Source organism: Pezoporus flaviventris, unplaced genomic scaffold (genome assembly GCF_033815535.1).
Source record: "Pezoporus flaviventris isolate CSIRO_AGI_PZ_B2104156 unplaced genomic scaffold, CSIRO_AGI_Pfla_v1 ptg000001l, whole genome shotgun sequence".
NCBI classification, from domain to species: domain Eukaryota; kingdom Metazoa; phylum Chordata; class Aves; order Psittaciformes; family Psittacidae; genus Pezoporus; species Pezoporus flaviventris.
Window position 1 is genome coordinate 62,166,980 of NW_026892549.1, and position 16,639 is coordinate 62,183,618.

General features: G+C 38.6%; 1 protein-coding gene across 4 annotated transcripts in view; it reads right to left on the reverse strand.

Annotated features, from left to right (window-relative positions):
* The window catches only part of PTBP2 (polypyrimidine tract binding protein 2), a 43,808-nt gene that overhangs the window by 17,061 nt on the left and 10,108 nt on the right, over window positions 1-16,639 (reverse strand). For all 4 annotated transcript variants that reach the window (XM_061461821.1, XM_061461816.1, XM_061461815.1 and 1 more), the window contains exons 3-5: window positions 13,390-13,465; window positions 1,970-2,142; window positions 1,438-1,581 (exon numbers count right to left, since the gene is read on the reverse strand). In XM_061461821.1, the coding sequence (XP_061317805.1) occupies window positions 1,438-1,581; window positions 1,970-2,142; window positions 13,390-13,465 (393 nt within the window). The remainder of the gene's footprint in view (window positions 1-1,437; window positions 1,582-1,969; window positions 2,143-13,389; window positions 13,466-16,639) is intronic.

Genomic DNA, 16,639 nt, shown 5'->3' on the forward strand with positions numbered 1-16,639 from the left:
AAGAAATGGTTGGTTTAAAGGAGTTTAAATGCTCCTCTCAGTGTTTTGATGTCTCACAGGAAAAGGATTTACATAGAATTATAGAGCTGAGAGAAAACATACTCAAAATGGACCATTTAAGTTTTCTTCAGAGCCAACTCATTCCAAGTACAGAACTAAAAACAGTCCTGGAAGCTGCTATTATTGAGAAACTCAGAAAACAGCTTAATGGACCTTTTCCTACTTTCATTATTTTTAAAGGTTTTTTTATCTTCTTTATAGCTAAGACACTTGCACTCCTCTTCAAACTCTTTATCTTTCCGGTTCCATGCACTAACATCCCAACTTCTTTGTATCTTCCACCTTGAACATCCAGAAACAAAGACAACTTCAAATCCAAACCAAAAGAAGACTAAAGCAACATTTGCACCACCTTTATTTCTCCTTACAGAAAAGAGAACATCCAACCACCTTGTGTTGTATAGAATGCCTTGGAGACACTAGTAACAGAATACTCACTGCCAAGTATCTATTTCTATTATTTAGTTTGAAATCAAAGAAATAGAGACCTGAAAGACTGGGAATATGTTTAAACTGAGTATTAATGTGTATAGTGGCATAAAAGCTGTTGAAAAGTCATCACATCCTCTACACTGGACACATGGAGTACAAAAAAAGATTAAGCACAGACACCAGAGGACAACGCAAGAGAAAGCTTCTTAAAGGACTATGTCCATTCATTAGATGCACAGGCAGAATTCATCCTCTAAGTAAATGAATTTATTTTTCCTTATCACTGACATTTTGGGGAACACAGAATTCCTCAATTTTTAAAAAGTACATTTAGAAGCCAAACTATCACAAGATTCTAACTTTTCAGTTTAGAAGCACCAACTGGAAAATCAATACTATACTTAATCAGAACCAAGATGTCTTTCAACAGATTACTATTGTTTCTAAAGGCTATCATAGAATCCCAGACTGGTTTGGGTTGGAAGGGACCTTAAAATCATGTAGTTCCAGCCCCCTGCCCCGGTCAGGGACACCTTTCACTAGAGCAAATTGCTCCCCATCCAACCTGGCCTTGAACACTGCCAGGGATGGGGCAGCCACAGCTTCTCTGGGCACCCTGTGCCAGTGCCTCAGCACCCTCACAGGGAAGAGCTTCTGCCTCAGATCTAATCTGAGGGTCCCCACCATCAGTTTAAAACCATTCCCCTTGGCCTATCACTACATGCCCTTGACAAAAGTCCCTCTCCAGATTTCATCATAATGGAAAGATCACACAGAAAGCCAATCCCTTTCAATGTCACAAAACAGAAGACCACAGGGAAGACTACGGTAGCATTAGAACATAGACAAAACTAACTGATTTAAACATATGCCACATAAGCCAAGAACACACACTAAGCCTCATTTTCTGCCTGCATTTGTAATACTGCCGAACAGTAAATATACCTGGTTAAGTGTGTTATCAGTCTTCAGTTCTTTATGATTGGAATACTGGATATAGATAAGTTGGTTCCGAAGATGAGGCGTCACAGCAGAGTAATAATTCACCATGGTGACAGCTGCTTCTTCTGTGGCAAGTTCCAAAAATGCCTGTGATTAAACAGTTAATTTTCAGTATTTACAAGGCAGATAACAGTCATATTAGCAGCATATATAAAACACTTAAAGCACCGGACAACACATGGTAACAAATACCAGTCTTCAGATGTCATTCGCTATATACCAAGTTTACCAGTCCAAAAATTCACCCCTGAAGATGAGGGACTATTTCTCTCACAGTTAACTTTTTGCTATATGCAGCTCCGCCATACCCTGTTACCCCTATAATTTACTAAAAGACAGTATAAATTCATAAAAAGGAAAAATTAAGGCTTTTTGGTTTTCATACTTACTGTTCTGACTTATTTCAAGAGCATTTTAACAGCATATTTTGAAAATACACAGAAAGCATAGTGAAAAATGGAAAGCAACACGTTACCTGATTTTTCCCTTTCAGCATCAGGATGTTGGTCACCTTACCAAAAGGTAAACCTAAAGCAATAACTTCTGTTTCTGTCACTTCCCCAGGCAGTTTCCTGATATGAAGAACACGAGAAGGAGCCCCATCCAATTTATCTTCCCCCTTGAATTTCTTGGTGTCATTACCATTTGCTGAAAGACAGAGTCAGACTAGATGTGAAAAGCTGACTGATAAAATGGTTTTCATTAGAAATATCACTTTTAAGTAAGCCACCTCTTAGCTGGATCTAAATAGAAGTCAAGGGTTCAGAACAAATTCTGAAGAGACAGATGTTACAGCTTCTGAAAAGGTGTGCTCACAACTAACTCAAATCCTTTCTATCTCTTTCAGTGAAGTATCTCATGTAATACCATGCAAGAGTATTAATGATGACTCAGCATGCCTTGCATAAGAACTGTAAATTCTATTAAAAAAAAAACCAACAATTTGAGGTTACCAGAATTTTGGTTTTCAGGAGAAAAATGGTGGTGAATAGTTACCAGAAGAGCTTCTAAAGGGAACTTTAAAGGACTGTTTGCACTAAGGAACCAGAGACACAAGTAGAGAACTATCAAAGCAAGAGGGGAAGCATTATTAATGCTGAGAAGGATCACACTGGAGAAAGTGGATGACTCAGAGGACTGATATTGCAAACATCTGATGAAATCCTGAGCCTCAGAATTTAAGGACCAAGAGCAAAACCATCTATTATGAACTACTAGTTCTCTGACAGACAAAAACCAACTAATAAACATGATGCAGCCAACACAGGCGAAGAGGGTGTACAAAGAGCCAGATCAGACTTTCCTAGCAGAAGCAGGGAAGCATTAACATCATTGTCCAAAGCATTTGAAAGTTATTGTTAGGAATGCAGTCCAGAATTCTTGTACAAAATTCCAGCTGCAGTTCCTAGCCAGTTGGATGGAAGAAGTGTTGCTTTGGAAAGAAGGCCAGTAATACAATCACTGCCTACAAATACGTAAGTGGAGTAACCGTTGGAGTCAAGAGCTAAAGTACAACACTGTCCTAAGATATATGGATATTAATGAATTAATCAGTGCTGGAAATCAGAACGCAATTACATATGAGAGAAGCAAGTGCTAAGATTTCTCTTTTTCTACTTCTGGCTGTAAAACATGCAAGTCTGAGCATGAGCTACTCAACTTTTGATTACATGTTAGAAGAGCACTTGAATAGCCCCATGTATTTCCAAAATAACCCACATCAACTGCGACTAGGAGAAAAAGACTTGTCATTATTAGGGTTCAAATTCTTGAGGGCTTCTACCAAAGAGGATTAATAAATAACTAACTAAAAAGTACAGGACTACTTTTATTTACTCACTACAAAAGCAGAAACAACAAATGGGGGAAGGGGAGTGTGAGGGAAATCAATAGGAAGCATTTACAGGTGTTAAATCCTTGTGAGAAAGTTGATGGCTGCAATTTGCAGAGAGAAGTGAATGAACATGTCTTCAGTTCTCACTCAGCTGTAACTACAGAACTTCATGCTGAACGGGTGCCGGGAAAGTCATTTCTACCTAATCTTGTTCCCTGTGTAAAAATATCACATTCATTTATGACCAACTTGAGCACAGAAAGAATTCAAGTTCTTAGCTCCATTTACCTTAGCCAAGCCAATCTACTCCAGATTAAAACACAGAATGAAATGGACTCGAATTTTTACAAGTCAAGAACAGCCACACTCCAGATGCGGATCTGAAAAGCCAAACCAGGTATGACATTTAAGTACCGTTTTAATGGCATTAGGAAAATTGGCAAACTTGGGGTCTCTGAGTAAACCTGTGAACATGTGTCTTCCTTTTCCAAGAATAAGGCCATTCTCCATACTTCCATTAAAGGAATTAATGGGAAAAGGATAAATCTATACATCAGGAACTGTTTCCACCACTCCCTTCTATCCTTTTCTAACAGCTAAACCTCTAATTTGAATGTTTCTACCTTTCACTTCAGCTATTTATCTTTAGATTTAGCTAAATGTAAAATTCAAGCTATTCTCCTAGTTAAAAATAGGATGCCTTAGAGGGAGGTCATCCCTTTACTTCCTCTCCTCATCAGAAAGAAGATTCCAAAACAGTTTTTTCAAAAGTCCTTGCACTGCAGAACATTTTCTAGGTCTTTTCCAACTTCCAATAGCAGTCAAAACAACCCAAACCTAACTACATTAGAAAGCGTTGAGATCCACCTAGCAGTTACCTCCAACTGCCAATGCTAGAAGGGGTCAAATCCATGCAATAGTAGGCATTTTATGCTGGTCTGCTGCAAGGAAGGACAAACTGTGATGGAACACAGAATAAAATGTCAGACACTACAATGTGAACTAGGCTCTGAAGTCCACTGTTAGTCTGCCCAAGGCTCTAAACCTCTATCACTTTGGTAAACATGGTGAGACTGGGCTTCCAGGTATCAAAATGACACACTAGAGCACTTAATCCTCAAAGACAGAAAATGTCCTTTTCTTTTTCAACTGAGGCTCATCACACAACAGTCTTCCCTAGTTCTCAATTTAAATCTCTACCAGAAAACTAGACAAAAACACTGTAAAGTTTGTCAGGCTTCACAATGTATTACAGGCAACACATTACACACAAACTTGCAAAGAACAAGAGACTTGCAGTGATATTGGAACTAGATTTCCAGTGTCTGTCAGACTTAAGCTTTCTAAATAATCTGAATTCATACAGGTTTCAAAAACTAAATATGAAACATTCACAATGAGAAATGAGAAAGTGAAAATCAAGGCTTTAAACTAAAAGATTTTCTGAAACTGATAAGAAACCTCTTTTTTTTTACTACATCACCCCAAAAGTATGTACTGTGAGATCAGTTGTTACAGAACTGTGTTATTTTGTGTGTGGTTTTCAACATATCATTTGGACAGATTAACTTTTCCATAGCATAACCTCCAAGAATTTAAGTTTTTTTTTGTTAAACTACAGCTTGTATTTGGATTAGGCTTTAGGTAATCCCAATTTACTAATAAAAGCATCCCTAGCCAGATAGAATCACTCCAATATATGTTTATATGAAATAAATGTTCCTTTATTGTATGTCCTGGGTTCAGCAGTAGCAGTCATGTTTCATGGGTTTAAACCACGACATTGTATTACCTGAATAACTGTTTTTATCATTTGCATTTCACACAGTTCTTCAATTTTCACTGTATCAAGGGGATGGTGAGGGGGGAAACCTCACAGTCCCAGGGTAAAGGTTGGATTTGATGATCTTAAAGGTCTTTCCCAACCTACTTGATTCCATGATTTTCTAAGAAGTACTAACTACTACTGAGGAACTGTTACTAAACTGTAAGATGATTGGCACAGAGCTATTTCATCAGGTAAGTCTGGCTTTCACCAGACCTAAAAAGCCTGACTGAATTCAAACCTCTTGCTACTAACACTTTTAACAAATATAAAGAAGGACTGAAGAACATCATGCTTACAATATCCGTATTAGGGGAACAAATAAAAATCACTGTGAGAACAGCATGACCCAAACACAGTGTTAGCATTAGCTCATTTATTAAGTTACAGCCTTAAATATAGAGCTGAAATACAAAAATCAGGAATCTGACCCTGAATCACAGAATCATTTAGGTCGGAGAAGATCTTTAAGATAGTTAACCAGTCCAGCCATAAACCTAACACTGCCAAGTCCACCACTAAACCATGTCCCCAAGCACCACATTTACACATCTTTTAAATATCCCCAGGGATGCTTATAGTCATTTCAGACTGCCAAAGAAAACCCAAAACAAAGAAACCAAACCTGTTCTGTAACAGCCACTGCACTGAGGTAAACCCTCTTTGGCTCTGCACCAAAGAGATGAAAAATCCAGGTTCCATTTCTAACAGAATCTCCTCTGTACTAATAACGTTCAAAGCATTATTCTCCTAACTAAACAGGATATTCCAGTCTAAGCATAACTGATACCTAAACCACATCCCTGTTGCACAGAGTTCCTTCAATTTAGCATAAATCAAGTAGAATGCTTAGGAGTTGACAAAGCCTATAAATGGCTGTTAACTACACAACTTTGGTCCCTGGCATTTTTTGATAGAAACTCCTATTTTATTAAACACAGAAACCCATCCAAATAAGCAATAAAATTAAGAGGAATGTACACAAGGCATTCTCTGAGTCTGTGGTATTCAACTGTTCAAGCTATGAAGATTCAATGGAGAAAATCTGAGCTTAAAGTTCAGCCTAACTCTTGGCAAACAGCGAGTAACTTACTTCCTGCTGGTCACTACTTTTGGAAACACACTGTAGTAAGATTTCATCCAAAAGGAGTTTCTCTCTGCACACAATTTATGTGTTTCTTGAAAAACAGTAATAAAAAACCTCTCAGAAGTGTTCTGTGGCCAAAATTACATCATTACAATTGAAACTATATAAAGCCTTTCAGATGTGTGATTTTTTCTTTACAATAACATTCTTCTATATTCAAAAATGTCCTAATATAGTAATGTCACTATGCAGCTATGTGCAAAGATTTTGCATTCAGTAAAAGGTTGCTTTCACCTATTATTTCCTGGGAATAAAGAGAAAATATGCTAAAAATTCATCACATCATGCTGATTTTAGGCCCCTGTTTCTCTCCACTATTGAAAGCCTTGACTAATAAACATCTGTTTTGCAGGAGTCAATCTGTTTCACACCTGTCAGTACAGAACAACAAGCAACTACAAACCCAAATGTAAATACTTAAGCTTTTCCGAAACATTTATTCCACCCTCTCATTTCAGTTTATACATGAAAGCAGCTTACTAATAGTACTAGCCATTTCTGTGCCTATTGTAGAAAGTACTTCTTGTTTCACATTAGCTGATATATATGAAATCTAATGCTGCCAACAAGGAGAACGTAAGACATATCCATACAGTAAATATCTGACCAAGTGAAAAGCAATGGAATAATAGATTCATAGGCTCACAGAATGGTTTGGGTTGGAAAGGAAGTTAAGATCATCCAGTTCCAATCCCCTGCCACGGGCAGGGACACCTCATACTAGAGCAGGGTACTCCAAGCCCATGTCCAACCTGGCCTTGAACACTGCCAGGGATGGGGCAGCCACAGCTTCTCTGGGCACCCTGTGCCAGCGCCTCAGCACCCTCACAGGGAAGAGCTTCTGCCTTAGATCTAACCTGAACTTCCCTTGTTTCAGTTTGAACCCACCACCCCTTGTCCTGTCACTACAGTCCCTGATGGAGAGTCCCTTCCCTAGCATCCTTGTAGCCCCCTTCTAGTTTATAAACAGGGATTATGACCAGACAGAAAGACATAATATTGCAGTGGCTACTGAACACAGTCATCTGCATAAAACAACCAGCTACAGAAGAAACACTGTGGTTTTGTTTCTGAGGCTCTTAAATATACATATATATACATATATATATATATATATACCCAGTCTGATGTCACAAACAGAATACAGGAAGAGGAGACCTTTGGTCTTTGAAGTGTTTGGGAGAAAGAACATTAAAAAAAAAAAAAGGAGACACTACACTCAAAAATAAGGTAAAAATGAAGAACACAAAGTTCTTTGAGGGCTGCGTTTGTTAATATTAAAAGGTTAGATGTTCAGTTTTACTTATGCTTTTTGATTGGTGGATTATTTTCTTGCTGGTTTGGGGTTTGGGGAGCAGAAGCGTGCTCTGCAACACTTTATATTTCCAAGTACTTTACAACCCACTACCCTTGCCTTGTTCGGCCATTGCTACGTTAATGAAATCTCACCACTTGAACTAGAGCATTAACCAGTAGTAACAGGTGGGTTTTTACCATGTGCAATGTGCAAAAGAAAATCTTGACCAATCAATATTAGAATAATAGAAAGAGTATCACCTATCAGGAATTGAACTTCATTTGAGAAGGACTTTAGACAAGGGCCTGTAGGAATAGGACAAGGAGAAATTACCTAAATTAATAACAATAGCCACTATTTATTTCTTTGTTACTGAGGCTTTCTGAAGGTTTGGGAGTTTTGCCTGATTTTTAAAGTTTCTTGATTTCTAAGGAGGTACATTCAAAGCATTAACATTAACAGACTCATAGAATAGAATCACAGAACCAACTAGGCTGGAAAAAACCTTTAAGACCATTGAGTCCAACCATTCATTTAGTTCATCCACATCCACATACCTATGTATATCTGTAGAGAAATTTAAATTATATCCTACTATTAAATTCTTATAATTTCCAATCACATGTACTGTCCTCCTTCAGATCTTTCCAATTACTACTAACTGTAATCAATTTGCAAGCTTCAGAAGTAAATTACCTATGTTTAGGCATCATTAATGTTAACTAATACCCAATTTTACTTTGATGTGTTCAGCCTGGAGAAAAGAAGCTGTGCAGAGACCTCAGAGCAGCTTCCGGTGTCTGAAGGGGGCTACAGGGATCCTGGAGAGGGACTCTTCATCAGGGACTGTACTGAGAGGACAAGGGCTGGAAAGGACATTAAAGTCATCAAGCTCCAACCCCTGCCATGGGCAGGGACACCTCACACTAGAGCAGGTTGCTCCAAGCCCCTGTGTCCAGCCTGGCCTTGAACACCGCCAGGGATGGGGCAGCCACAGCTTCTCTGGGCACCCTGTGCCAGTGCCTCTGCACCCTTACAGGGAAGAACTTCTGCCTTAGATCTAACCTGAACCTCCCCTGTTGCAGTTTAAACCCATTACCCCTTGTCCTGTCACTACAGGTCCTTATAAACATTAATTAATACATAACTAATGACTTTAAGAACAAGCAGAGGCAAAACCACGTTTGAAATATCCTGGCTTTCAGCTCTGCTTTCTCAGAATCCCATTACCAAATCATATTGTAGTTTACCTGAACTGCCTTTGCAGTCATTGCTGGGCATCAGAACAAAAACAGTCAGTTCACAGCTCTTTACAAGACGGTTGTGCTCTCTAAAGAGGTCAAACCAGGCAAGATTCTGATAGAAACGGTGACAACATTTTCAGAAAAGGTGAAGGAAAACACTAGGAGTAGTTCAAGAAGTAGCAGGAATGTGATTTTGACAATGCAACTTCAACTTATCAATGTCAGAACTTCAAACATCTAATGCTGACCTAATACATGACAAGCTGGCCTCCCTTGCAACAAAGAGTGAGCTAGTAGATGTGATTGTTTCCTCAGTGTTTGCAGATCGATGTTCTGCCGTACTGCTCAAACTCATTCAGGAAAACGAAAAATAACCTTGAATGTTTAAATAGAAATGCTTAACTGAAATGAAATGTGATGACAATGAGGACAGTAATCAAATTATGTCTTAAGCAGGAAATACAAGATCAGAACCATGTGGCAAAAGAACTCACGTGGAAGTCATCCTCAGTTATCCAACCCTAGCTTTCTTTTAAGGCTGTTCTTTTGCAAAAGACACATGAAGAACTTAAGACAGTCACTTGACTTGCAGTGAATCCCAGTAAAACACACTGCTAATTTCATCTATGCAGTCTGTAGGATGGATACTCATGACAGAGCTGGTTAGAAAATGCTCCAGTATTGCCTTGCACTTTGAGCAATGTCTTTTGGACAGCAGACAAACATGGTAGCATCTTCCTTAATTCTATATGATTAAATTGCCAGTGGTTCAATAATCAGTAACAATGCAAACTAAATGTTTGCCCAACAATTCTGCAAGTTTCTTTCACCAAAAATGGAGAGGAATTCATATATATAACCCCCTACAGGGCAGCAAAAGCAGGCACCTTTCATGCCTTTCTCAAAGAAAGAGAATTAGAGCAAGAGTATTCATAAAAGCATTAAAGTATTACAGTATTCTAACTGCATGGCACCTGAGGAACAAAAAAGCCTACTGGAACTGTTACCATGATAAAAGGATAAGATGAGCATATGGAAAAACATCTCCAGTCTCACCCCTAAGACTTGGTTTCTACAGTAAGCATTTAGTAATTAATAATACAGTAGGTATTACAGTAATATTATTACAAATATAATTATTAGTTATATTAATTAGCAATTAATATAATTAATATTAAAACATTATAAAAAATTACTTCTACGGTAGGTACTTAGTAAGAAATGAGGCTGTGAACTACGAGATCTAAATTCAGGCCTACTAGGGCACTGCTAGTGACAACTGTTTTCTTCTCTGTGCTTTTACCAGTAAGGCTCAGAGGATTACAAAGACAAGCACTCTTTCTTCATCTTAGGTATGTGTTTGGAGAAGTATCACGGGATTAGATGTTGAAAACATCCAGGTAAAAACCAGAACATTGGGGCTATTCAGCCTGGAGAAGAGAAGGCTGCATGGAGACTTCAGAGCAGCTTCCAGTGTCTGAAGGGGGCTACAAGGATGCTGGAGAAGGACTCTTCATCAGGGACTGTAGCGACAGGCAAGGGGTGATGGGTTCACACTGAAACAGGGGAAGTTCAGGTTAGATCTAAGGCAGAAGCTCTTCCCTGTGAGGGTGCTGAGGCGCTGGCACAGGGTGCCCAGAGAAGCTCTGGCTGCCCCATCCCTGGCAGTGTTCAAGGCCAGGTTGGATGGAGCTTGGAGCAACCTGCTCTAGTGTGAGACATCCCTCCCCATGTCAGAGGGCTGGAACTGGATGATCTTAAGGTCCTTTCTAACCCAAACCAGTGTGTGATTCTGTGTCGTCCAGAAAACAATGACCAGGTCTCATAAAATCATGACACTTCCAAACTCTGTCAAGGTCAAGAACAAGTATTAGTTTTAAGAGTAAGCCAATTTTTACAACTTGCCTCCTTTACATAGAACTTATCAAAGAGTATACATAGAACTTATCAAAGAGTAGAGATTCTACTAAGCCCTAGAGAAGATTTATCACTACCAAACCTTGGCTACAGCAAAAAAAAAACCCTGTTCATGGAAGTTTTAAACTCTTCTGAAGAGAAAAGTAACAACAGAACTGAAGCATAAAGGAAGATATTAACTCAGACATAAAGAATACTCAAACTTGTCTGGCTTCAGGAGATTGGTATGGAAAAATCAACATATAGGTTTCCATTTAGGATCTAATCACTTCTAAGTCTACAGTGTGAACCTGTAAGCTGTGTATGTCTAGAAAAAACTACTTCCAGTCCCATGATAACAAGACAGCTTTGGGAGGATACATTCAGCAATAACACTGAACTGTGTATTTACCCTATTCTACAGGGTTTTTTCAGTGCCATTTAAACGCCATCGAAAAAGGCAGAGGCAGAAGAGAAATTTGATCACAATCCCAACAAACTGCTTAAAACCAAAAAACCCAAACCAAATTAGCCCCCTTTCCACTGACTTCTATACAGAATGGCTTTAACTAGAACACTGCATTCAGATTATGGGGTTTTGTTAGGTTAGGATTGCTTTTCATCAACCTCCTTTATATACTACACAATAAATATGGAAGCCTTTTTTGGGGAACTGATACTAGATGAACCAGGCCATTACTCACAAGGACTGCTGTTTGTGAATGAGTTTCTGAGAAGTCAGTTATGGGTCTGGATGCCTGTAGCTATATCAAGGTTTCATTTAATATGTAACGAATCAATTAATTTGAAAACCCTCTCACAAATTCTTATTCTTTGAGAAGAAAAGAACCCTCAACACTAACCCCCCCCGCAAAAAACCACCCACAAAACCCAAAACATAAATCAACTTAAAGAAGGGGGAAACAAAAACCGTATTTGTTAAATATATTAACTTCCTAAGTTCACATAAAGGAATCAAAGCACTCTTTTAAGAGCTTTTTGAGGAGAATATGATTTCTATTTAAAGTTTGAGTATCTTAGACAAGCTTCTGTAATTTTTGGTCTGAAAACTTGTAATGACATTCATTTTTATTTCACGGTTTTTCCCTTTGTAAATTCACTTGCACTTAGCTCTCCTGAACTAAAAATTTCTCTGAAATCTTATGGAAAATTTTGTAACATTCAGGATTTAGTCCTGTTGAGAGTGTTCTCCCTCCCACTGCCCAAATCCAAACCTTCACACACATGCAACCCAAACTCCTTTTCATTCTAGTTTCTCATTTAAGTAAGGCAAAGCACTGAAGCACTAATATTCAGGAATGCGGAGGACATCAACAAAATAAAAACAAGGGAGCTCTTTCAGAAGCAGAAGGAAGAAAAGCATGGGAGGTAAACGAATGTTCTGGAGTTTTAACATGGCTATGAATGCACTGCATCCCACTTTTGAGCTATTCCAAAGAAGTATCATCTCTTCACCTTTGGTTATAGAACTGCCAATGGAAGTGGTTCTCCTCTCTTCTTCCACCCCACTCCTCCACCCCACAGTGAATCTAGCAACTGTGCAGCCATGGGACTGATGAGTAAGTTGCTCCAAGGGAAACTACACTTTTTGGCAGTACAGTTTGCTGCTGGATTAGCAAGTGTATGAGCACTCCAACACCGAGAATGGAGCAGAAACGTGGAGTTGGGGGAGGGTTTCTGCCTGTGCTAAGGATGTAGGATGAGAAAGCACAGAACTACCCATCCTGACAACCCTAAATGTAACAAGAAATTGCACCCTAGATCCCAGTCTTTTACTATTAGGTTAAAAGGAAGAAGTCTGCTATTAATATCAGCTACTCTACTGCTCAGCACAAAGACAGAAAAATTGATCTGGAAGATTAAAGCAGTGAACCAGGCAATTCTTTGGAAAGCCCAGCACCACTCTCTAATGCCATGAACCAATTCCTCCACACCTAGGGAGAGGGGGAAAAGAGCAAAAGACCTCTGAAGTGAGCCTTCCAAGCGAACTCAAAGCATGTTCACTGTAAAGAAGTGTCAACTGCAATAAAAGACATTTTAACGCGTGCCAATTCATGAAGTTTTTCTAGCCAGCGTCACCAGCAATGTGCCTAAAGAACAACTATGCCCACTTTGCACTGACATTCTGAGATTCTACCACTGCAATCTCAGGCTGAAGGAGCAAAGTGAGAAGTTTGCTGCTTTAGCAGTCTAAACCAGAACAGCACAGAATTCCGCTCTTCCGAATCCACACCACGTTATAAAACTGGCAGTGTTCTTCCCTGCAATGCCCAGACTCACAGATGTCCATGTGCGAAAAAGGAGGTCATCCCGGAGTTGTTAAGCTGTTTACCTTTGCTTGGCAGTTGCAATTCCTTACTTTGAAGGCAGCTATGTAAGACAAGTGTAATTTTTTTACCCCATCACCCACCAACAATTTAGTGTACAGACAGCTGAAAGTTGTCTCTTGTTTTATGGGACTCTTCTTCTCAGATACCCAAGGTTTGTGAGTAAATACAAGATCACTACAGCATGCCAACAGTTTATCCCTCTATAGCACAACAGATTCTGGTTTCAGTGTTTTCCCCTTGTAAATAGGAAATGAGTCCAAGTATAAATGATAGATTTCTCCTTTGAAAGGGTGTCACTTACCAGTAACTACCATGCTGCTCATGTTAGAGTTCGGGCTATTGAGTACACTGCCTGAAAGAAGTTCGTCAGATCCTCTCTAAAAAGAAAGAGACAGTAAGAGATTTTTTTCCTCTATTTAGTGAGTTTTTAAAGATGATATTAAAAATGTCAGTTTGAAAGGGAAAACTTTTAGAAGAACTTCAGCAAGCACAACCAAACCTCACCCGATTTGGCAGATTTCCTCATTTTAGTTCAGTGCAACAACTTGAAATCCAAGTAAAGCAGTATATTTACATGGCAAGCTTTGAAATAAGAGCAGTTTATGCACAGTTGTTTCACCTGCCACTGAAATGAAGCCACCTCCAAACACAATGAAAACTGAACAATAATCACGTCCAGCATTTCCAATTAAAATATTATTAGAATATATTTAGGCTATTTCAGTCACATTTAAATTAACTTACTGGTTTACTATTGGAATGTATGTATATACTACATGATTCTAGCTGAAGCTAAAAGGGAAATCTATACAGACAGAAATATGGTGTTTAACTCGCTTCTAACACCCCTATTTGTAAAAAATCAAAAAACATGCCCAACCAAACCAAAACTGAAAACCCCAAGCAAGAAAAAAAAACCAAACAAACAAACAGTGGTTTTCATTCTGTTGTGGACATTCCAACAGCACCTCAAGAACAGTCAGCAAATGTGGTTTACATGGCACTTCAATACTGCACACTAAAATTACAGGAGGATCTCACCCGTCCAGGCAGCACGGTTGCAAGATGCATAAAATCAAACCTTTCCCATTTAATCATAGTGCACTGTATGTGTTCATACACAGAACAATATGTTAGTTAATTCAGACCTGAAATACATACTACTTTTAAGAGCTTCTGTATGTGTACTGCACACATAGAGCCAGTAAAGTTTACTCAGTTTTCAACATCAGCTCTGAAGAATCTTATTGAGTACTCTAAGCTCTTAAGGGTACACAGCAGTCAACAAAGCTGCCTATCAAGTCAACAACAGATTTCCTTTACAACTGAGTAATGCCTGATACCAAGACAAAGTAGGACCATGAGAAGGACCATGTGTCTCAAACTAAGTACAGACCTCTAATCAGATGTAGCTGGGTAAAACTTAAAAACAAGTTAGAGAAGTTATGGAAACTCTACATTATTTAGACTGCTCTTCTTTCTACTTCAAAGATAATACACCAACCCAGGCACTGGTTCTAGTTTTCTACTATAATATTTACATAGCTAGAGTACTGCAAAGTTCAAGATTACTACTGGTATTAGCTCACTCAGCGATAATAGCAGTTCCTTCCTTGTTTGGAACCCCTTGTCTGTAGCCTGGACAGCTCAACTGAATAGGCAGAAGTAGCAGCAGAGACTTAATCAGGCATATTAAGATAACTCAGCATTTTTTCTTCCCTTAATATGTCAGGCATTAATTTCCAATAGCACAGCAGTTACTACGTATTGTATCCCCAGTACAATGAATGTTCTTCCCCAAACCCACAGGAACTTCACGATTCTGAAATATCTCAAATTTTAGTTGTCTTCAGCTTCAAGAAGTTACTTCAGCAGCTGCTAACAGCACACAAGAGTGATTCCATGAACTTCTCATTCCTAGTAAATCGGGCTTCCAAAAAGCTTGTTATTTCTTAACCCACAGCAGAAGGATCCAAAAGGAGCACAAATTACTCAACAGACTGGATATTAAGTTACTGTATTTTTGTGTTTCATGAACAGTGAAGAGTTTTCATTTTGAAACATCGTTTTGAATATCATGAATACATTCAATCACAAGATTTAGTCATTGCACTTGGAAAAGTTTTAACAGTTTTGTTTCAGACGAACAAAGAAATGTGAATTCCTTATACTGGCATGTATCATCAATTCTACATTCGTTTGTCACAAATCAGTGTTCACATGTCTGATCCACAGATGTCCAGGTTTGGATATGGAATGCTCTTCCAGTTCACCATGAAACCACAAAGGTAGAGCAACCCTCTGCTAACTCACTCCCACGCGTATTTGCCAAGCTTCTGGGAAAAGACAAAGGTATCTCTTACCATGAGAGTAATTAAATATACACAGTTCTTTTTCCTTATCAGTTCTTAAGCAGCTTAGATACCTCTGCAGTTCATTCACAATGTATTTGGCCACAGACCGGTTAAATTACAAAATCAAAAGCAGTAACTGTCTGGTAGTTGTCATTTACCTCAAAAAGGGCTACCTTAAGATGACAGTTGTCTGGTAAAGCTGTTTAATATAAGCATTTCAAGTAAGCAAATATGTTCCCTTTAAGACTGGTAATACTATGTGACACAAGCACCTCCTAAATAAGAGCACAGACATAAATAATTCTTTTACTTATATTTATTCAGCAGAGAGAAGTCTTTATGCAGTTAGTGGTTTGAGGTGCTTGACTTTGGGTTTATGTGCATCTTTTTTTAGCGGGCGCTAAGCCAAAAAGGACTGGCATCTTGTTTCCAAGGGCAAAGCTCTTAATCACCCAGCTTTCTCACACATGGATTTCAGAATGATAAACCATTCCCTAAGCATCTTGAACATTCATTAGTCTTATTCTCAAGCATACCAGTTCTGCTCGTCAAACCATGCAAAGCAAAGAAACCTTTCAACCTATTTGGTTAAATTCTTTCGAGTGCTTCAGAGGTAAGGAAACTAAACTCAGATCTCTGAAGAACACAGCAGATCAGATTCAGTGAAGAATGCAAGATCCCAGAGCAATGTTCAGTTAACTCTTTTCCCCATCTGTGCAAACTGCTGTGTTCCAAAAAATCAAAGCAGGTTTGAGTTTGTATAACAAGACTGAAGATCACAAACACACAAATATAAAATCTAAGTTAAAACAACAGACAAACAGAAAACAACACAGTGATTCTATTTCAGCACAGACTGTAAAGGATAGTTTCTACAGCCGCAATATGGTAGAGACAAACCGAATATCCATTTTAACATGAGGGAAGCAAATTATAAAGGACAAAATAAGAAGTACTAACTGCTATTATACTATTAATAGGTCATCCCCTGACAGCTAGTCCTCAACAGCAGAAGTTTTCTATGCTGTATTTTTATTCCTGCCAATCTCAAGAACATTAATATATATTAACCTTCAATGACAGACAAACTCCTATTCAGATCAATTTAGAACACTTCTTCATGAAGCCAGCATCTGCTGAAACACTGTTACACAAAATAAACAGGAGAATTGCCAAACTTCATTCCTGCAGTGAATG